This window comes from Pistacia vera, unplaced genomic scaffold (assembly GCF_008641045.1).
Source record: "Pistacia vera cultivar Batoury unplaced genomic scaffold, PisVer_v2 Contig115, whole genome shotgun sequence".
NCBI lineage: Eukaryota > Viridiplantae > Streptophyta > Magnoliopsida > Sapindales > Anacardiaceae > Pistacia > Pistacia vera.
Window position 1 is genome coordinate 87,160 of NW_022195193.1, and position 22,683 is coordinate 109,842.

General features: G+C 34.6%; 3 protein-coding genes and 1 long non-coding RNA gene across 15 annotated transcripts; 1 reads left to right on the forward strand and 3 right to left on the reverse strand.

Annotated features, from left to right (window-relative positions):
• Positions 1 to 582: 582 nt before the first annotated feature.
• Positions 583 to 4,393, reverse strand: LOC116146410 (protein WHAT'S THIS FACTOR 1 homolog, chloroplastic-like). Of its 11 annotated transcripts, none has more exons than XR_004130501.1 (4): positions 4,215 to 4,393; positions 2,288 to 3,605; positions 985 to 1,073; positions 583 to 886 (listed from the first exon to the last, which is right to left on the reverse strand). XR_004130501.1 is itself a non-coding variant. In XM_031431818.1 (2 exons), the coding sequence occupies exon 2, from the start codon at positions 3,559 to 3,561 to the stop codon at positions 2,299 to 2,301; it is 1,263 nt and encodes a 420-aa protein (XP_031287678.1). In that variant the 5' UTR covers positions 3,562 to 3,605; positions 4,215 to 4,393; the 3' UTR covers positions 583 to 2,298. The 11 variants fall into 11 exon arrangements, 1 of the variants encoding a protein (XP_031287678.1); XR_004130497.1 differs by having other exon boundaries at positions 985 to 1,822; XR_004130496.1 differs by having other exon boundaries at positions 985 to 1,845.
• Positions 4,394 to 5,666: 1,273 nt separating this feature from the next.
• Positions 5,667 to 6,759, reverse strand: LOC116146448. The gene is made up of 3 exons (XM_031431842.1): positions 6,532 to 6,759; positions 6,205 to 6,340; positions 5,667 to 6,109 (listed from the first exon to the last, which is right to left on the reverse strand). Exons 1-3 carry the CDS (start codon positions 6,757 to 6,759, stop codon positions 5,667 to 5,669), a joined length of 807 nt encoding a protein of 268 aa, XP_031287702.1.
• Positions 6,760 to 7,233: 474 nt separating this feature from the next.
• On the reverse strand, positions 7,234 to 10,359 carry LOC116146621. Of its 2 annotated transcripts, none has more exons than XR_004130529.1 (4): positions 9,783 to 10,359; positions 8,422 to 8,637; positions 8,003 to 8,099; positions 7,234 to 7,893 (listed from the first exon to the last, which is right to left on the reverse strand). It is a non-coding gene; the product is annotated as an uncharacterized LOC116146621 (long non-coding RNA). The 2 variants fall into 2 exon arrangements; XR_004130530.1 differs by having other exon boundaries at positions 8,003 to 8,302.
• A 3,787-nt stretch (positions 10,360 to 14,146) lies between these two features.
• On the forward strand, positions 14,147 to 22,473 carry LOC116146546 (protein S-acyltransferase 8). Its single transcript, XM_031431966.1, has 5 exons — positions 14,147 to 14,501; positions 19,149 to 19,334; positions 19,977 to 20,279; positions 20,409 to 20,642; positions 21,792 to 22,473. Exons 1-5 carry the CDS (start codon positions 14,463 to 14,465, stop codon positions 22,293 to 22,295), a joined length of 1,266 nt encoding a protein of 421 aa, XP_031287826.1. The 5' UTR covers positions 14,147 to 14,462; the 3' UTR covers positions 22,296 to 22,473.
• Positions 22,474 to 22,683: the final 210 nt, after the last annotated feature.

Here is a 22,683-nt window from a genome sequence, read left to right on the forward strand (position 1 = left end):
TTGGAAGTTTTTAATGAGCAGACAAACGGTGACCTACCAATTGCTAGTTGCTACCTTCGATTTTGCGCTTGGCAACACTTGAACATTACAACTTGAAGGCGTCCGCACTGAAAATTGACGGTTTACATTAAACTGAAGCTTGTTCAATTTTAAATTTATCTGGATTATGATTTGAGTAAACCTCAAAAAAGTTTGAATTATCTTTCTCGATACTCTATTTATAATTTGCAATTCATATAGTATACTGTGAACAGCTAAGAATGTTTTTTTTTTTTTAAAAGAAAAAAGGGGTTTCATTAAAAAGCAAATTTTTAAAATATATATTATATGTGTATGACAAGTCCAACGATATAATGAGATGGGTTAAAATGAATCACTAAATTTGATTGATTGAAGTTCATTACTTCATTATACTGTACTAAATTGTTTCTACTATTGAAAGATACTTCTCAAAATGGTTGAGTGAAATTGATTTGATCAACCAAAATAATATTAATATCAAAATTAAGGTCCACATAACTCTGAATATACGAAAAGTAAATGATGCTCAAGAAAATTGGCCACTAGCACTGCAAATTCCACCAGTCTTTAACAAAGAATCACTAAATTTTATTGATTGAAGTTCATTTTGCATACACTCATGCTTGCTCAAAACAACTCGATCAGAACCAAATCGATCCTTTCCACTAATAAAATCCTTGTAAACATAACATTTTACCAATGCAGAAGAACAACTTCAAAGCGAGCCACATGCGTGCTTCAAATAGAGGAGTACAGTGGAGACATTTGAAGCCAAGATATCCAACTGCAACAGCCGATTAAGCATCGTCAGCTTTCACATCACCGAGAAACAGCATCAGAGACAAAACTGGGTACACTAACCGACCTTCAATTTTGGAGCAACATGCAAATCACAATTCTGGATTCAGCTAATGAGGCAAAACAATCTAAATGAACCTTATATATGATGGAGAGAAGTCTTACACATTCACCGATAAAGGACAAGTAGTTAAAGTACTGGCCACGGTGCTTGTGCCCACTTTCTTTCACCTTAATCCTCTTTTAACAAATGCCTGTAACAAGTAGCAAAGTTTCTAACATAATATATCTAAAACCATACACTAAAAGAGACCAATTTTCCCCTCTCCAAATCTAATGAAAATTTATAACAAAAGCATTTGCAAAACTCTGTGTGGTTTATCATTTGTATTGCTTCTCTAGTTTTCTACTAGATTAACTTTCTGAAAAGGTAAAAGAGACAACTAAAGCACAACACTGACAGTTGATGAAATGATACAGGGCAACAGGAAAGAAAAATAACACAAGTAAAACAATGGGAAGGTGTGTCGAATTTTTATAGGGCTGCAACATTAAAATGAAATATCAAACTTAAAAGAGTTCAGGTACAGGAACTACAGCTGAAATACCAGCTACTACATATTTCCATTGTGTGGCACCATTTCTACAGGATTTGATGTTATGCAAAAAGTGTTAAAAATGCCGGCCAAAACTTAAAAATCAAATATGTCCTGAGAAAAGCAATTAAAATTAAAACCTTAAAAATCTGCCACCATGAAGTCATTGGTCCTACCTCCACTTCTCAGGAATGTATCCCCTTAAAATTCACTCAGCATCTGTGTGCAATTGATCCACCATTTAGACAGAAACGATTATAGTACATGCTCCCAAAACTTTAGAGGGCACTCTTTGAAGAACTACAGAACTCAAATTATTGCAGTGGAATACTTTAGTGCCCGTTAAGTTTGCAGCTGTCATAAGTCTCTGTTTTGTGATCATTAACGTGAACGAAGCCCGAGTTCAACTTCACAAACATGTAACATAGAGCTTCAAAGAGCCAAATACAGAAATTGTTATAATGAAGTGAAATCAGCCAGGCTCTATCACAATATAAAAACTTTGGAAAGTGATTGATGAAAAGGGCCAATAGAGTTTTCCCCAGTACATAGAATCATCACCAGGCTCATAACATTTGCACTCTAAAGACTTAGTAGGTTCCTTCAGCTATAAATGAAACCGAGACCCCAGCTTATCATTTTGATGTCTACCTCTTACATCCCAGAAAAAAATAATTCAAAAAAAAATTGTCTCTGCCACATCTAATGTCAGAAGTGCAAAATGCAGGGATCTTAAACTCGGTTTATATCAACATACATAGTGCAGCATCTAAAACTGATATCTTAACAGATATGAATGAAATGATATTGAGCTCTGTTAACTGTGAAGATTTGAACACAAAACTAAACAGACTGAAAACAAAAATATATACCATTTTTCAAATTATGGGGGACCATCATCAAAAAGAACTTTATAGAATCGTTTTCTTTCTTCAGGATCAAATAGACCTCCCAGCTTATCGCCACTATCATCTTGTTCAGAAATTTCAGATTTTGCATTCTTCATTTCTTCTGATCTTACTGGAACCATGCCTCTCTTCCTCTTCTTTTCTAAATTCACTAAATGGTGCCTCCGGTTATATTCGTGAAGTCCCTCCTGCATCAACTCCCCAAATTTATCCTTCACAAGAACAAGTGGATCCTTCTCTACCAGTTCTGGCCCATTATATGCTTCTCTAAGAAGAACAGTATATATCTGATACTTATTTGAAACGTAGAATATGCCAGGGTGCTTTAGCAGCAAAACGTTCAATTTCTCAGGTAAACCAAACTCTCTCTTAAAATGACCAAGCTTCACAATTGACATTTTCTTCCATAAGGTCAAAGATAACAACTCATGCACTAAACCCACTATCCTCTTCTCCATTTCCTTCGATCCCTCTTGTAAACCTCGAGGGTCAGAATAAGGAGAGATATAAGGAGTTGAATTGAATTCAAGAAATCTTTCCCGTGATTTAACCCAAGTTGAAGGCAAACAGCAAGAAAAACTAGAATCAGAACTCTGCTTTTGAGCTGAGGCTTCAACTGCTGAAACTGCTAACTCAGGTTTCCACGAAACAAGTTCAATCTCCATTGAACTCTTTCTCCCAGTGTAATTAACAAGTCGGAATATATCTGTGTACTTAGGTAGAATCCTAATAATATAATCATCTGGAAAGCCAAAATTTCTCTTAAGCTCATTCAATTTCACAACATTAAGCCTCTGGTTCCTGCTCATCATTAACAATTTCACCAACCGATCCACAAATATCGGTTCCTGCATGCCTTTCACACACTCCTCCTCTTCGACCAAATTCATCATTCGCTTTGTTAATCGACAATAGTACTCATCATTCTCCAAATACACCTCAAAGCAACAAGGGTATTTCCTAAGCCAATTCAGAGCTTTCCCTTGAAGATCAAGAGTCTTGAACTTCTTCTGAAGATTTTTAACTGTTGTAACCTGGTTTGGATATCTAAGTATTATGTTCTTTATCTGATTATTAACTATCCATCGACGATTCCGTGACAGGGCCAATTCAAGATCAGGGTCTTTCTTCATTGACCAAAGAGAGAAATTTCGAGGGAAATAAAGGAAAGATGGCATTGAATTTAATCTGCTACTGCAACAACTCAAATTCCTGAGATATAAGTTAACGATCGCCATATCTTTACTCACTTTCGTATTACTATTAAAAATTAAAAATAGACCTGCGAATAAGAAAAAGGCAGTAAGAAGATAGAAATAATATTCCATCAAACTTTTTCATATTTTGAATGGATAAACAAATTGAATTGCTCATAAAAAAGTTAAAATGGGTGCCTATGCACTTCTTGAAGACAGTGAAAATGAATACGAAGGAAATGGGATTTCTTTTTTGCATTTCAAAAAAGTAGCAAAAACATGTTTGGTACTAAGTAATTTCGATAACATTTTCAAAAACTAAATGAAAAAAAAAAAATATATTTTTTCCAACTTTCACACATATAACCGAAAACATCAAAAATATTTTCACGAATGCAATAGAAAAATGTTTTCAAAATACTGCTTTAAGAAAACGTTATCATCATGCATATTCTCGAATCTTAAGAACACAAAATCTATTTCCTCAATTTCTTTCTGAAACGCACGTTTCAAAACGATACCACAGTGAAATTTTCAGAATGTTTACTTATTACCAGAATTGAACTGGAAAATAAAATATAAATTTACAGCCTAGATTGTATAATACTTCAAGTGAAGAGTCGATAAAGATTATTGAAAAGAGATAAACATAAAAATTAAAAAAGTATTTCATTAAAGCAAAGGATGATACTTACATTGAACCAAATACGACGTCGCACCAGCTTGAGAAGTTCGAGCGGTGAATGAATCGGCGACTCTTGTGCCGCGAAAACTTGAAGAAAATGCAAGTGAGTTTGAGAAGATGACTGATTACAGAACCAGTGACCGAGATGGATCGAGACTGGCCCGGTCCTTTTGTTTTTACGGGTTGAACCACAGCCCAATCGTATAATTATTCTTGAGAGTTAATTAATTGCCACCCTTGAGGTTTTATAAAGAAACTTTTTTCCCCTCCGATTTTGGAAAACTGACTAGACACCCCAAAATAGAGGTTCTGTCCGTTAAAGGTAACCGTACCGCAGGTAAAAAATACATTCTCAATCAGCAGTGGACGGGTTTTGGCAAACGATTTACCATTTTTTACAAGATAATAAAAATACTAAAATGGTCAACTATTTGACAGATAAAAAAAAAAATGTCATGAATATATTTTTAATCTTTTAAATTGTTACATTTAAATAATAAAAACGTTTGATTTTCAAAATAAAGAAAGTATTTTCGTGCTAAATCTTGAGAGTGGGATATTATAAACCGTTGTTCTTGATGTTTTGGTCATTAGATGCTGCAAGCTACATAAAATTATCCTATATTCCTTGAGAATATTCACTCAATAGAGAGACGGAGAGGTTAATAAAATTGTTTTTGACTATAATAAGTTTCCACTATAATAAGAACAAATTTTCAAAATTTAATAAGATTTTTTTTTTTTTTTAAAAGAACTTAGACCCATATTGGAGTCTACCTACTCCTCAAGACCACATAACATCCTATAAGTCTAATGGATTAAGGTAATTGCACAAATATAAATGTGGTAGATATCTCTTTTGCTACTTGAACACAAACTCTTGAGTATAGTTAATCCCAATGACTAAAAGATTTGCTATAGGGAGATGAAAAATTTAATAAGGTTTTGATAATATCTAGTTAATGAAAAGGTTAATAAAAAACAAAAAAAGTTGAAGAAGAATATTTTGGCTCCATTTGATTCATTATTTTACACTTTTTAGAATAGTTTTTTGAAAAAAAGTTAGGCTGAGTTGAATTGAGCTGTATTTAATAGAAAAGTGTTTGCATTTGACTATGTGTTTGGTTCATTATTTGAATATTATATTTGAGTTAAATAAATTAATAAATAATTGTTTGATATATTTTTTAAAAAAGGATTTTAAGATAGAATATTTTGATACATTTTATTTTAAATTTTTATTATTTGATTATTGAACTTTTCAATTCACATTTAAATAATATTAATTAGTTGTTTGGTAAATTTTTTATCACTGAATTAAAATCAATTTCTCCATAATAATTTCGACTACTAATATATCATTTAAAAACGTAGCATTAATACATATCTAAATTAATAATACAAAGCTACTAATAATCATCCCTCAAAATTCTTTGTACCCCAATATTCAATTAACAATATATTAGCTGGACTCATGTTCTGCCCACATAGTAGTAGTTATGTTATCCCTCACCCTTCCCATGTCATCTGTATTACGCTGAGTCAGTTGATTCGAACCCGTCCCATTTCCTTCCTCACAAACTCTATTGCCATTAAACCTTTGGAAGATAGGGTCGTTCATATCGAACCTTTTGATAAAATTATGAATTACATAACATGTCATAACAATGTTAGCTTGCTTCTGCAACGGGTAATTATTCATGCCATCAAGAATGCGGAACTTTTTTTTAAAAACACCCAAGGTCCTCTCCACAACATTCCGAAGCGATGCATGTTTGTAATTAAATAACTCCATAGGTCCAGAAAGGTTACGACGCGCATTGGGAACATGATAAGGAACCCGTCTATGTGGGGCGAGGAACCCACCTCTGTTCGCATAACCCGCATCTACTAAGTAATATTTGCCTATAATGAAATACTAAATGTCAATTTGAAGTATCATAAAAAAAATGTTTACAGTTTAGCAGTGTAGCTATAGTACATAAACAAGTTAGTTATACCTGGAGGAGGATGTGGGAATCCCGAATTAGGATCATCTAGAACTGAATTTAGAATCCTTGCGTCATGGGCAGATCCTTCCCAGCCACTGACGACATATGTGAACAACATGTTGAAGTCACAGACGGCCATCACATTCTGCGACAATGCCCCTTTACGATTTCGATACGTATCAGCTACCTCAACTAGTGTCGACCCACGTACATGTGTACCGTCAATCGCTCCAAGACAGTCTTGTGGACAAAATTGCATTTTAGTAATATGTGAAGACGAACAACAATTGTGAAACAATGAACTTAACTATCAACTAATTAAAAATAATTAAGTACCTTAAAGAATGGGTAGAAGTTTGGGTTGGTCGATATCTCCAATTGAACATCAGTGAAGTCAGGTGGCTTGATAAAGTGTGACGTCAACTCCAATATCGCATCACAAACTGCACGGACATATCCACAGATTGTTTCACCAGAATGTTGGTAATCCTCTCTACAATCACGATTTGACGCATTTTTCCCAACTGTTGTCAAAAATATCATTACTTGTTCTTCAATACTCATGTGTATGGTTACTCGCAGTTTGCCTCATTGTGCCAATATATAACATAAGGTTTAAAAACATCGTTTGCTCATGCGACACTTATTATATATTCTTGTATGATGACCATTTAGTAGTTCCACCATATAATCGTGACCATTTAATGAAGATGTATGTATAGGTTGGCGTCTTTGCATGCTAAACTCCATTTCATATGCAATAGCCCCACACAATGCGACTGCAGCATATATATATATAACTGTTCTTTCTAACTATCATTATCTTCATTATGGTTTGTATGGCTAGACAAGCCATCTAAACCTGTCCATTGCAATAATTTGCTCGTTAGTTCATACTTTTTTAATACTAACCAAAATATAAATAACATTCAATTTTAAAATCAGTTGACCATATCCAACATATATGAATCATTGCACAACAACAGATGGTGTATCGGTTCTTAGAACAAAGTAAGTTAAGTCTATAATACGAAGAAAGTAAATATAAAATATCTCAAATGTCAACGGAATAAAAAAAGAGTAACAAGCGAAAACTACAAGTTCAACCAGGAAGTCAAACACCGTCATCTACATACTAAGGAAATCATTATAAACCCAAAATTCCCTTATCTCCGGTGACATGTTCACCATTAGCTAACGCCACTTTGGGTTGGCAATTAAGTACTTCACAACATCCAAATATAGTTACGATGGAAGTTGCTTACTTTCCAAAATTGCCTGACAATTTTCCAGGGAATATTGATCCGTCCTAACACTTGTGTTCTCTTGGGTTCTATCACCGGCACTACGATTTGATGCTGCAGATCCCATAGTCTTATTAGAAATAGCTTCCGCCAACTGACCAATCACACCCAATAATGGGTTTCCCTCCTTGTCTCTCCTTCTCCTATTTACAGATCTGCTATCTCCAGACCTGTTAGATCGTTTTTCCCCAGTTAATCTATCTGGATCTGGATCAAAGTCATCTACATTCATGTCTGCGTCGATAGGATCTGGAAAACCCATGTTGGATGCCGTAGGTTGAGATGCAGATGTGTAAGCAAATCTGCCAGTTGCATTTTGCTTCTGGAATATGACCTCATATAACTCTCTATTAACAAGTCCTTTGTGTAGGAATTGTTGCGCACCAGGGTTTTGCTGTTAATGAAAAACATACATACATTAATTTATAATTTCCAGAAGAAAAAAAAAATGTGCATATCGACTACTGCGTTATAAGAATTGGAAAAAAGAAAATGTTGTTTACCTTTATATATTCTTCCCATATCTCTTTAGGACATGTTGGAGGTTGGGACTCGTGATCCCAACCAAACCCCGTATGTTCTATTAGCGCACGCTAAGACCTGTATGTCGATCGCAAGCATTGGTACTTAGAAGACAACTATTGCACTTCCAGTTTCTTCTACGCTACCTTTTGTAATTGTTCACTAATCCTCCTATGGTCAGAAGCTCTAATTGCAGTACCATGGGTTGTTTTCACCCACTCAGCCAACAGTTCTAAAAACCTATGGGTGAGTTCAGCAGTCCGTTGAACGGACTCACTCATCTAATAATAGTAGGGTGAGAACAACAACCATGATTAAGATATTGTAACAATCAGGAAACATATCAATATGAACATATGCAACATATAACATTATAAACAAAACGTACAGAAAATATTACCTTGTTTGACCCAACACTGCTTTTAACAGAAAGTACGGGGGAGACGACAGTCAAGGTAGACCAACAAGGTCTTCTGTGTACCCCAATTCCGGATAAATGTCGAAATGTCCTCTAGAGTCAAAAGTAATAATCAATTCTACGCCAGTGGGCTGAGTGACATGTACATTTGTTCATAGCATTGTAAGTAGCTATTGCGATGAACTTGCAATTATCAACCTATAAAATGATCAATACATAAATTAGACAAATTATCACCGGCATTAAGCAACCATGTGCTTACTTAAACATACATATGCACACAAGGAATCAAAACTATATATCATACATTGCATATTACTTGACATTCAGAATGGATTAGATATTGACACCAAAGCTTATGTAATACCATGCCCGATGTGGATGAGGGAAATAAGAACAATTATTCAGCTTCACATTATATTAGCTTTGCCTTGTCTACTGTCAATCCATAACCACTCTTAACTTTAGCAAAGCAACGTTAACTACCTAGAAATTCCAAAAAAAGAGCCTATATCAGATTTACACCGAGTTTCTGCAGTCTCCCTTTGGGCAAAAGAAGCAAAAATCATATGCTTAGTGTAATAGAGAAGACTACTCCAATAGAAGTACAAATGCTCTTCTTATACACAGTTTTTTCTGTCATATATTCACAGCCAAAGATCTAAAATTGTATTTCTACTCATTTAGTACAAACAACATAAATATGCACACAAGGAATCAAAACTATTTACCATACATTGCATATTACTTGACATTTAGAATGGAATTATAAACTTATTACACACCTAAATTATTTATAAAAATGTTATTTAAACTTTTAATAATGAACTGACGTGTCGTTTCTAATGGCCAAGTAAAGTCCTCACTACTCACTCCTCACTCGTCACTCCTCAGTACTCAGCCCACCATTTATTTCCCCTTTCTTTCAACATTAAATTTCATCACTTCTTCATTCAGCAAAACAATTAATCTCCATTATTTATATTTTACATAAATAGCTTCGAAATTGCACAAATTAGAAGAACCCTTCTGCGGTTTTTCCATTATAAAATGGCTATGAAAATGAGTGGTGCATCATGTTTCTGTGTGTTAGGACAAAGGAGATCAGTTGGTATAGTAAGAGCCGTTGCTTCTGAGGATTTTACTACTTTGAAGAAAAAAAAAGGACGTTGTAAAATGCAGCAAAGAGCGTACCTGGAACTGCAAGTTGAGGTGTACCAGAGTGGAGAGTGAGGTAAAACAATGTTCAGTCCCCAACAAAGGTCAACTTATAAAGATTATCACTGATTGGAAACAGAGACATAGATGGCAAAATACGGTAAAAAAACAAAGAGATCACTAACCTGAGAAGAAGAACTGAAAGATTTTCAATAAAGCGCGCCGAATCTGAGGTGTTGAGGACGAAATGGGAGATATGAGCTGAGTTGTGTCTGGATCTGAAAGGAAATCGACACCCCTTTACGATTCTTGACGGGAGGATAGAGAGCACACAAGAGAGAAGTAAGGCTTTCACGGGAGTGATGAACTGGATCTGAAAAATGTTTATGATTGCAGATTGGTTTGTTGCCGGAAGGAGGGAGAGATCGGAGAAAGTGTTCTCTGGGTTTCTATGAGTTTGAAACTTTGTTCTATGAGTTTCTATGAGTCTAAAACTTTGTTCTATGAGTCTAAAACTTTCAGTGAGGAAGGAGAAGAAGAAAAATGGTTGCTTTGTGCTTGGTTGATGGACTGACAGAGGGGAAGGGATTCACGGTTGTGCTTTGGTGGTGAATAGGTGGAGTAAATGAAGACAAAAAGGTGAAATGAAAAGCTCAGTAGGAGTGGGGCAAGAACATAGAAAAGTTTCAGTTGTTATAGAAGAAAAAAGGAGTGTTTTGTGCTTGATTGATGGACTGAGCAAGAGGAAGTCACGGGTGTGTATAGCTGGAGCGAATGGGTGCAGTAAATGAAAGGAAGAAGATGAGTAAAGATGTCAGTAGGCGTTGGACAAAATAATAGCGAAACAGTTCTTGACAAAAGACTTGACAAAAACGGTAAAAAAAACTGAGTTATATTTTTGAATTTTTTGCTGGATACGTGAACCAAACACCAATTTCACTGTTACCTTTTTTGGGAAAATCATCAGTAGTTTTTTAAAGGTTGAACCAAACAGAGCCTTTATTTTAGAACCTAATAGAGAGACGGAGAGGGATCCCAAAGAATCCAACAGTGAAGCTAGGCTGGAATTTTAATTTTTTATTAATTTTTGTAATAGTTTATACTCATAAATATTTAAATGAAACCACGAATATCTGTTCCATTCATGACCACCACTATGATCTTGCCATCTCATAGCAACAAAAATTCATGCTTACGTGGCAAATACAAACGAAATTATTTGAAATATTAGGCTTTGTTTGTTTCGCTTTTGGGAATACTATTATAGTATTCCAAAAAAAGTTAAACAGTAAAATGTCGGCTCCATTTGGTTGGTTTTTGGGAATACTATTATTAGTATTCCCAAAAAAATTAAAAAGTAAAATGCCAAAAAACTCACAATATTATCCAATATTATTCAACTTTTTTTAAACCCCCTATATTTGTTAATTTAATTAAATACCCCTAAATATTTTTTTTTGAAATTGCAAAAACACCCCTAAACCCACATTATACCAGATTCCGGCCAACTGCCGGAAGTTGGCCGGAATCTAGTAGGATGGCACACTACCGGCTGGATCTTGTCGGTAGTGCGCCGATCTAGCCTTTTCCGACTAGATCTACGGTGGATCTGGCCGGAAAAGGCCAGATCTAAGGCCAAAGATCTGGTCGTAACCACATGTCAACGACGACCAACATATGCTCGTCGTTAACCATCAACTACGGTCGTATCTTTGGCCGTCGTTGATGAGCAAATGCAGCTAGATCTGGCCGTCAATGGCCAGATCTAGCCGTAAATCTGGCATTTGCCGGCCAGATCCACCGTGGATTTGGCCAAAAAAGGCCATATCGGAACACGACCGGCAAGATCCAGTCAGTCATGCGCTGATATGGCGACTCCGGCCACCCTTCGGCGGTGGTGGCTAACTGTCCGTATTTGATGGGTGGGTTGGCGGTGTTTTTGTTAACCTTTAATGTTTTATTATAGGACTGTTTTGTAAAAAAACAAGCATAGGGGGTATTTTATTAATTTGTAAATCCTACATCGTAATACCCACCCAATTCAACTTTTTTTTAACTTTTTTCAAAAAACTTTTCCCAAAAACTAAAAAATGTGAACCAAACAGAGCTGTCATTATTCCCAAAATATTATTCTATATTTTTCAATATCGTTTAAACTTCCTAAATTTGTTAATTTAACTAAACACCCCCAAATATATTTTTTAGAAATTGCAAAAACACTCCACCCACCCTCCGGCGGTGGTGGCCGGCTGTCCGTAATTAATGGGTGGGTTGAGAGTGTTTTTGTTAACTTCTAATATTTTATTGCAGGGGTGTTTAGTACATAAACAAACATAGGGGATATTTTCGTTAATTTCCAAATCCTACATCGTAATACCCACCCAATTTAACTTTTTTCAAAAGATTATTCTAAAAACTATCAGAATAATAACTAAACGGAGCCTTAATACTTAATATTATCTTCACAAATTTTATGTAATAACTCTTTCTAGATAGTATACTTTGGAAAATATAATATGAATTCACTAAATATGTTATAAAAACATATAAGTATATAAGTAGAAGATAGTGGGCCCAAAAATTTCTTTACTTTTATATACTAAATTCTTTACAACAACAAAAGTATCATATATATAATCTCAAAATACGGTGGATAGTAGTGTCATTCCTCTCCGCCTCTCGACATTCCATCCGATCGCTTCTTACCTATTTCCTGCAAAAATAGAAAAATTAACGGAGTGAGCACTAATTGCTTAGTAAGTAAATCCGCTATACTACCCTTCTATCTCCGTTGCTCATATTCTTGAATTGAGAAAGAATAATAAGAAAGTCTATCTACATGCATACATGCATATAAAAACATTAAAGAATAAGGAGAAAGAAAGAAAAGTGCTAAAGAAAAGAAAATAAATTGAATAATAATTTCTAAAAGAAAGATAAGAGAAAAGAAGATTGTTACGATGGGGAACTCGTGAGTGACAAGAAAAAGAATATTCCCACATACACGCCGCCTTCAGTGAGCGGCTTAAAAATAAGAAGAAGAATTTGTACAGTCTATAAGAGTACATGTAGATGATGATTGTACCCAGAAGAATATGCCTACATGCACCCGACCTTTAGTGAGCGGCCTAAGAAGAAGAAGAATTTGCACAGTCCGTAAGAAGTGCATGTAGATGAGGACTATACTCACTCACAAGGCTAGGGTTCCGAATCTATGCCTTAATTGAGTCTAATCAGCAAAAAATAAGAAAGAAAGAAAGAAAAGAATAGAAAGAAAAAATAAGAAGAAAAGAAAAGAAAAGAAAAGAAAAGAATAGAATAGAAAGAAAGAAAAAATAGAAAGAAAAGAAAGAAGAAAGAAACACAGACAGGAAAGAAAAACAGAATAAGAAGCAGAAAAACAGAAAAGAAAATGTACATCCTATGCATTTGTGCATAAATAAGTTACGTACCTCAATGTGGGCGTTACATTTTATAGTTTTAAATAATATGTAATTAGTTTAAATTATATAGTTACATAATTTTACACTTTTAACTTAAAATTAATTGTTGTAATTAAATTATCTTTTGGTCTATAACTTATATTGTTGAACACTAGATAACATAAATATTGTTCCTCTCTTGACTTTGGTATGATTATAAATTGTATTTGATTGAACTAAAAAATAAAAATAGACTTTTTCTATATTACAAAATAAAGTAATGATCCTTGCAAAAAAAAATATTTAATTTAAAAATAAAATAATTTTAGAAACTTTGACTATAATTAAATAAATTTTTAAAATGGTAGACGCTTAAATAATAAATAAATTTAATATATTACATTAATTTTAAGAAAATATTTTTCAAAAAAACACCACCCTGAAATTAAGCATCTAACCATGCGGTCTTTTATTATTCTCCTAATTTTTCTAATTTATGTTATTATAATCTTTGTTTAATTTTACAAATTTGACCTTGGAATGGAAAATAAAGGCTCCGTTTGGTTCACAATTTTGTGTTTTTGAGAAAAGTTTTTTGAAAAAAGTTAAAAAAAAGTTGAATTGGACGAGTATTACGATGTAGGATTTACAAATTGTAAAATACCCCCTATGTTTGTTTTTTTACAAAACACCCCTTATAATAAAACATTAAAAGTTAACAAAAACACCCCAATCCACCCTCAAATACGGACAGCCGGCCACCACCGCCGGAGGGTGGCCGGAGTCGTCGTAACAAAAACATTAAAAATATTTAGGGGTATTTAATTGAATTAACAAATTTAGGGGGTTTAAAAAATGTTAAATAAAGTTGAATAATATTGTGAGTTTTTGAGTATTTTACTGTTTAACTTATTTGGGAATACTAAAAGTAGTATTCCCCAAATCCAACCAAACGAAGCCAAAAGTTGTATACTATTTTCAGCATTTTTAGAAAGTTTCATATTTCAAAATCCAAATTCTCCCTTTTCACACTTGAAAAAGTTTATTTTGAAAAAGTGTACTTTTACATTGTTTTGTTTATATAATCCGATTTGTATTTTCATTTTTGTTTTCTAAAAACAGAAAAAATAAAAAAAACATTTCTGATTTCTTTTCTTTGTGCTTTTCGTTCTTTTTCACTTCACAACACAAACCCAACACAGAACCGCCATCTTCAAGATCTCTCCCTCTCTTTCATTCTCTCATTATTTTCAAAAACCCCTCCTTCGAAACCGGGCTCTTACCCTAGAGTTTGCCCTTCAATTTGAGTGTAAATTCACGGGGTTTTGCGGGCGGGTTAGAGTCTTTCGTTGTTTATTTACAATCGAAATGAACAACAGCGACAACTACCGTAAGCTTGCTAGTAGTTAAACAAGCAAAACGACAGCTTGAGATTGTCGTTTAATGGCTAAGCGCGTGTACGAGGGCTGGAAGGGCAGTAATGTAAGAGTTCTTTACTTTATGCTCTCTAGTTTTTGGATTTTTATTCGTTTCGAGTGTTGATTATTCGTTTTATTGGTTTGATTTGTTTTGTTTTGTGATGAAATTAGTTGGATTTTTTGGGTTTGTTGAATTGGGTTTGAATTAGGTTTTCTCTTTGGAGGTCAGTTTATGTTTATAGAGTGATAGGATTTGAGATTTTGGGATTGGTTACTGAGAAAATGGAGGAAAAATAATGAGAAAATTGAAGTTTGTGAGTTACTTTGACTGGTTGCTTTTAAAGCATCAGCTGTTGTGTTTTATTTCTCATTGATAAACTAGATAGCGAACAACTAGTACATCTTCGCGGTTTCATGGTAATAGATAAAAAAAGGAATTTATAGAGTAGAGGTTTGTTTGGGTTAAAATCAGTTGCCATGTATAATTGTATATTAGAAATTAGTAAGTTTGTTTAGTTCTTATTGAACAAGGAATACAAGTTGTTTAGTTAATAGGAGGATAATTTGGCAGCGGGAAGGGGCTATCATGCTTAAGTCTCAAATTTCAAGGTTCATGTCATGAATTGTGAGGTGTTTGTGAATAATACTTGTGATGCAAGGGTCATAGACTATTCAAGAGTGTTATTTTTCTAAATTTAACTGTGAAAATGAGTGAGTAGGATACATTCAAACAGGATTGAGATGGAAATTGAAATTTTGGCCTGGAAATGAACGACAGTTGTGTCAATGATTGGATTTGGGGATGTTATGTGGGCTCAGGATTGAATGATAGTTGTAGTGCTGTAAGGGTTTTTGTGGATATGGTGTTGGTGGCAGTGGTGGTGCTCATATGAAAACATTGTTTTGCATCAAAAGGATGACAAAATGTTGGGAATAATACAAGTTTGGGTGATGTGATGCTAGGTTCTATCAAAATGCTGCTTGTACCTTAGTGGTAATGACACAGGTCCGTTGTTGGTGCTTGTAGCCATTTTGTGGCAAAGTCGTGTACTGGAGTGATTACGAGGTAGTAAACTTATGAATGCATGGCAGGGAGTGCCATTGAAGCTCGAAGTTGGCCACATGGCCTAACTTATCCACACTATTAGTATTATTATTATTTCAAACTTTTGAATCAGAATGAAGTATTTCTTATTCTCTGTTGTAGGATTCTGAATGGCATTTTAAAGGTTGCTGTGTAAACTTTGAATCAGACTGTGAGTTCCATTCACTGCTTTGAACTTGGGTCACATGGTTTTAATCAAATATTAATGGCTGTAATGATTTTCTCTTGAGGTTGATGGTGTATTGTGAAATGATCTATATATAACAGCGCAGTTGAGGTTTGTTTTATATTCAAATACTGTAGAAGAAAAAGTCATCAAGGCTGCCTGATTTAGGGTTTGTCACTTTTGTGATTGTTGCCATTTTTTTGGGTTACTTTGATGTGTAAGGAATGTGATGCTATAAATCTATGTTTTGTTTAATAGTTGAAAACTGGCCCGCTATTGTGATGGAATTGAAATAAAAATGGGAGTTGTGGGCTTGTCTTTGTTCCTGCTGTCATTGCCAGTACAAACATGGTGAACCAAAGAAGGGGGAACGTTAGGAATTGGAACCTATTTGCATTTCCATTTTCCAAGCAAATGCTATCTGGGGTAATTTGTTAAGGTGCAGTGTGATGGATATTAATAGAAATGATCATGAATCAGTGCTTAAGAAAAATTCCTCTATGAGAAAGATGTTGACTAAAAAGTAGTTGCAAAAATTTCACTTCAACCCTTTTCAGTCAGATTATTTGATTTTGGTCCTTTAGCAATTAGGGTACTGGTGGATTAATCGCTTTACTCAGTGGAGCTAATTTGTGTGGAACATTAGATGTCAAATCTTGGTATGACAACTTTTAAGCGAACTGCTTGTATAAAGTAGGAGTGGTTGAAGAAAAACAATGTTTAGACAATGAATGATAGTGTAAGTGAATTGATCAATGTTTAAGACTTATATATTATTTCATGGACCTAATATGATGGATGAATATAAATAATCTGGAAATTGGTGTTTTGGAACTGCTAGTGGTACAGGCTTAATTTATTTCTTTGTAAGCTAGTATTTGTAGAGATAGTTTACTGGGTTTCTCTGTTTTGTTTGAGATCATATGATTAAATTCTTTATTTTCATGTTATTGATCTTTATGTGAATTTTGTACAAGGTGGTTAAGAAATTTGATATTAGACTGATAGTAGCGTGGGTAGATCATCTTAAATACCTTGTGCACTGTTTTTTGGAGATTAAATTGTTCTACAAAGCTTACTGGTTGTACAATGACTTCTATTAAGCTAGTGTCAAGGTTCAAAAGATATTTAATGGCATGGTATCCAAACTCTTAGACCGCAAATGACATGACCTACATAGTTAGCCATTACCAAATAAGTTAGTGTGAGGTACACTAGTTGATGACAAGTTGAATAAGGCTTTTTAGTGGAAGTTCCTGGGTAATTCTGTGCCCTTTAGGAGACTACCAAGTTGGTGGGTCAAAATATTTTGGATGTTTGTACATTCTCTTGCATACAGACACTTTATCCACTTAGAGTTTTGAAACTTTATCATGTATACGCTGTACCTGTTTTTTAATTGATACCGTAAAAAAGGAAATAGAGGCACATTTGTAGTTATGTAATGGTAGTAACACGAATTTCAAAGGACTAATGAAGAAATGGAAGAAGCGGTGAGCCAAGCACTCTAATTTCCTTCAGCTATTTAATCAACTCTTGCTATGTAGTCATATAAGAGTATGTGAATCTGATTTGAAACTAGACATGGATTGATACTTTTACACTCCTTGCTAGCTTCCCAATTTTCAACTTGTGTTTGCCACTGAAGTATCTGTGACTAGGTTCCTTCATAGCTGATGCTATCTTATATTCTATGTGGATGCTAGAATCTCTGTTTTTCATGACTGCCTGCTGCTCTATAAAAAAAATGATTATGATATTTTATTTAATTTTTTGTTTCTTCAAAAACGTTGTTGCTCTGTGTTGCCAAATAAATGATAATTCTATTCAAGGGATTCTAGAGCTAGAAACCTATGATGATTAATTTTATACTCCTTTCATATTTTCATGTATGCCAAAATTTTGTGAATGGTATATACTTGTAATTTACACAACTAGAAAAAGAAATTTAATGAGCCTATTTAAACTTGTATCAAATCTTCTTATACATTCCTATGGTTGATGTTGCAATATCTTGAAGGTTATGCATTTAAATGCAAAATATCATCTAGTATTGAGGTATGTGACTTGCAACTCGCATAGCAGAATGACTGTGCAGTGGCTTATTTTCATGGTTGACAAATACAGTTAATAAAATTTGTAATCATGTAGTGCATCTTATCTCTAAATTAGGCTGTACAAAATAAGAATCTGATGATTTTTTTTTTCTTTTGGAGCTGTATATAGGGTTATTCTATGAAACATGTTTATATAATTGTTCTTGTGGGCTGTTGCTGAACTTCCACCAGTTTATCTTACTTTGTAGCGGTTTTTCTTCTTATAGATTGATAGAAGTTATAGCCCAATATACAGAAGTATCTGCAGCTGCAGCATACTGTTTACAGCCTTTCCTCATTTTCTTTTGTGAACCTTCTTGTGTTTTTTCACAAATAAGTCAGTAGAGATCTTGCTTAATATAGTCCCTATATAACAGGTGCTGTAGAGACCTTTGTTATTTTTTGATAGGAATCCAAAGATCTCAACCAAAAATACACAACACACACAAAACAAGCAACAGTAACTGAATATACTTCTGTATTTTAGTATTGATTGACTGCCGTATTTGAACAACCCAGAACTAAGAACAATAAAAACAAAGAAAGTAATAAAAAACAGAATGAAAGAAAAGCAATCGATAACACTAGCAATTGAGGAGCTAGGGACCTCCCAATACATTACTACTAATCCAATGATAACCTGAACAAGAATTCACCCTTATCATATACCCAGCTGTCCCAACAGAACAATCTACTCATCCTGTGCCACGTGGATCTTCTTTTCTAACAAACTTCAGTCCAGCAACAACAAGCCTCCTAATCCCCTTTCCTTTTCTTCATGTACACTTTAGTAATAGGCTGTGTAATTCCCTCGATACCCTCCCTTGACCCTACTTGGTTGTTTGGTGTTCTATCATTTTTCATATTGGAAAATTCCATAAAAGCCGTATGCAAACTACATATTTTGGCAGTTGGTAGTGTACGCTAAAAGTTGATATATATTATATAATTTAAGTTGTTCTAATCATTGATAGTATCTTACCTGATAAAGACCTCATAGTTATATTTGTAAATGCTTTTTATGTTGTGAAAACTAACAAATAGCATATTACTTCTTGGATGCAATATCTAGACCTTTGAACTGTGATCAGTGTCTGATGACTGTGAAGATTTTATGTTAGTACATTAAATATGGTGAAGGGCAATTTTTATGAATAATGTTTACTGGTAGAAGGAGCATGATGACAGATTTGGTGTTTCATCTGTTTCTCTTTAATTACATGCTGCATATTTTGATCGTTGATGGCATACTGTCCTTCAAGATTTTTCTTTTTTATCCTTGAAGGGCTTATTATGCTTTGAGATATTCTGCATTTAATCTTACTGTTTACCCGTCTTTTGCAGAAATTCATCCTTGGTGGGAGGTTGATATTTGGGCCAGATGCTAGGTCATTGCTTGTCACACTATTGCTGATCATTGTTCCAGTTGTCGTCTTTTGTGTATTTGTTGCTAGGCACCTTCTCCATGAGTTTTCACCACACAATGCAGGATATGCGATTCTGGTGGTAGCAATTGTTTTTACTATCTATGTTAGTCCTCTAAATCCCTGGGTACTCGATTTTCTTTTTTATTATATGGATTTAATCTAGCATTGTGTTGCTAAGTGTGTTTATCTGTGATGGATGACTATGTGCATTTTGTTGTTGACCATTATTTGATGAGTTTTATAGTTTGCACTCTAACACAGTGGCAGAATATGGATGCCAATCTTACTGTTGTGACTTGTCAACAGTCTTCATTTGGCTTATTTACGATACTGGTTAAAATTGAAAGGGACTGTCTAACATCTAAGTCCTTCTCTGGAAATGTGACTTGCACATGAACTTCTTTTAGACATTTTGTGGTTCTACTTTAAAAAATAATGTGTTGCATTTGAGGTTAGAAGTCATATGATAATCCTAATATTTGTAAATGATGTGTACTTTTGGTTAGAGTTTGAGATGGCATTTGACTGACTTTAATAGTTGTTGACAAGCGGCATATGCTTAAAATGAGTGCTTAAATCAAATTTTTTGAAAGATCTCCACCCATTTTGATTCACAATTGTGTACCTTGTCTAGCTATCACATTATGTCTGATTGCAACTACTTTTTGCATGATCATATATTGTCTAGCTTTTGGTCTTTTCGTATGGTGTTATCTGATCTTAATCATGTTGTTGATTTTGATAGGTGTTGATTCTTCTTTTTCTCACGTCAGCCCGAGATCCAGGTATCATTCCACGTAATTCACATCCACCAGAAGAAGAAATCCGTTATGATTCCTATTCAGTTGAGATCGGGGGAAGACAAACTCCTGGCCTTCAGTTCCCTCGGACTAAAGAAGTTATGGTTAATGGTATTCCTGTGCGAGTGAAGTACTGTGACACTTGCATGCTTTATCGTCCTCCCCGCTGCTCACATTGCTCCATTTGCAATAATTGTGTGGAGCGTTTTGATCACCACTGCCCATGGGTGGGCCAATGCATTGGACTGGTATGCTGTCTTACAAGCCAATTGAGTGCCTATGTGACTTGATATTCTTGATTAAAGTTGTGCTGGCTGTTTTTTGTTTTTTTAAAGGAGGGTTATATAACAGAATCTTACTGCTATTTTTGTATGCAGCGCAACTACCGTTTCTTCTTCATGTTTGTTTCTTCATCAACCCTTCTCTGTATCTATGTGTTCTCCATGTCAGCTTTGTACATTAAGATTCTGATGGATGATGACCATAGCACAGTCTGGAGGGCAATGAAAGAGTCTCCTGCATCTGTCATACTAATGGCCTATTGTTTCATTTCCCTGTGGTTTGTTGGTGGACTCACAGGCTTCCATTTGTATCTCATTGGCACAAATCAGGTCGGTTGATTATCCTTTTTATATATGTTTTGGTAAGAGGTAATTTGTGGTTACTGTTTAGTTCAGTTACTGCTAAGAAAAATGAACTTTAACTTCCCCTTGATCTGTGGCAAAATTGTTTATGATTGGATTCAAGTCATGGTCTACTAAGTTTGTACAGACAAAATGCCATTGCCAATAATTCATTGAATATTAGTGCATGCATTGCAGTTGCTAAAACAGATTTGCCTGCGCTTGCATTTTGCAGAGTGATCTCTTTAGATTGGATGTTTTACTGAATGATCTAGATTTTAATATTTTACCTCTGTATTACAGAACTTTTAGGGCCTGTTTGATAGTGTTTTGCATAACTGTTTTTGTATTTTCTTTAAATAAAAATGACAAATTGAATTTTACATTTTCATGATATGAGGATGTGTTTGTGCTTGGGCATGCTTTTTTTTTTTTTAATATAAAACAATGGAATTGTGTTTGATATTAGTGTTTTAGAGAGTAGAAGGTGAATTTTGTACTTTTGTGAACCTATTTTATCAAAAACACGCAAAACCACTCAAATTCTTTTCCAAGCTTAACACTGGTTTTTGAAAAATAAATTTATTGCTTTTCAAACTTTATTCTACAAATGCACTATCGAACTTGTTTTTCTGTATTCCGAAACAGGAAATGGTCTTTCCAAAAGGTTATGGAACAGTTCCTTAACTACTGATGTTTCAATTGTGGCTGTGAAAGGTGGAAAATACTTCACACTGCGTTCTCTCCTTTGGCACTTTCCCCCACCTCCTTGAGAATATATAAATAAATAAATCGGAGAATTTCAGTGATAATATGGCTGGAAGTATGTTGTCAGGGACTCCAATCTTGCTAGTAGGCAGTAGCAAGGGGAAAGAAAAAAAATTTAAACATTGTTTAGTGGACATCCCTACTTTTCAAGTGCTACAAATTTGAGTTTTTTGAGTACATGTTTGGTTTAGCTAGACTGACATTACTCAATATGGATATAGACATATAGTACTTGCAAATGTTTTTTATAAACTTATAGTGTTTAAGCGGTGTAACTTTTCTCTTTCCTGGAATTCATAATTCATGCTATGTTAAAATTATTATTTTTTTCATTGGTATAACTGCGCTAATCTTACTCCTTGTTTTCAGACTACATATGAAAATTTTCGCTATAGGGCTGACAACAGGATCAATGTTTACCATCGGGGTTGTGTGAATAATTTTCTTGAAGTATTTTGCACAGAGGTAAAACCCTCAAGAAACAACTTCCGGGCGTTTATTCAAGAAGAGGTACCAAGGTATTCTGTACCTCGAACTCCAGAAGCAGAAGACGCAGGGGGTGGAGATCCACGTTCAAAGGTTGAAGATGATTTAGATATTGATGAAGATCTATTGAAGATTTCCCAGCGTCGTAATATTGAAGAAATAGACGAGGACATTCGGAGTAGAGGTAGCAATGGTCCTCCCCATAATGCCTCAGAGGTTGAAAATGTTATGAGTTCAGATATCCGAGCTCCCACCATTCGAGCAGACACTCGGCACTCAAGTTGGGGAAGGAGAAGTGGAAGCTGGGAAATTTCACCGGACGTCCTTGCCAACTCCACCGTCACTGAAAGCAGAGGCTACGCTGCTCCAAAAGAAGCACGCCAATGATGGGTAGTTAACTTGGTCTTAGTGTGATTACTTGGATGATGTTTGATTTCTCGGATCTGTTTTCCTTCGTTTTTCAAAGTAAGTCGCCAGTGATTAGAAATCAGCAGTTAGCCCTTGGGGAGTGAAATTGATTCCCCTTCTAGGCGTAAAAAGCTTGTATTACCTTCTTTTGTGGAAATTCTAGCTCCTCCTTCTTTCTTTGGGAAGTAGTCAATAGGAATGTGTGTTTGTAATTTTTTAAGATCAAAAAGGGATAGTGTTTTTCACCATTATATTCTTTTCTCCCTTTATTTTGTTAATAACAATGCTACCTTGGATTTAGTATCTGGTGCTGGCTTTATTCTTTGTGTAAATAAATTTCATGACTCAAAATTTGTGCATTATGAAC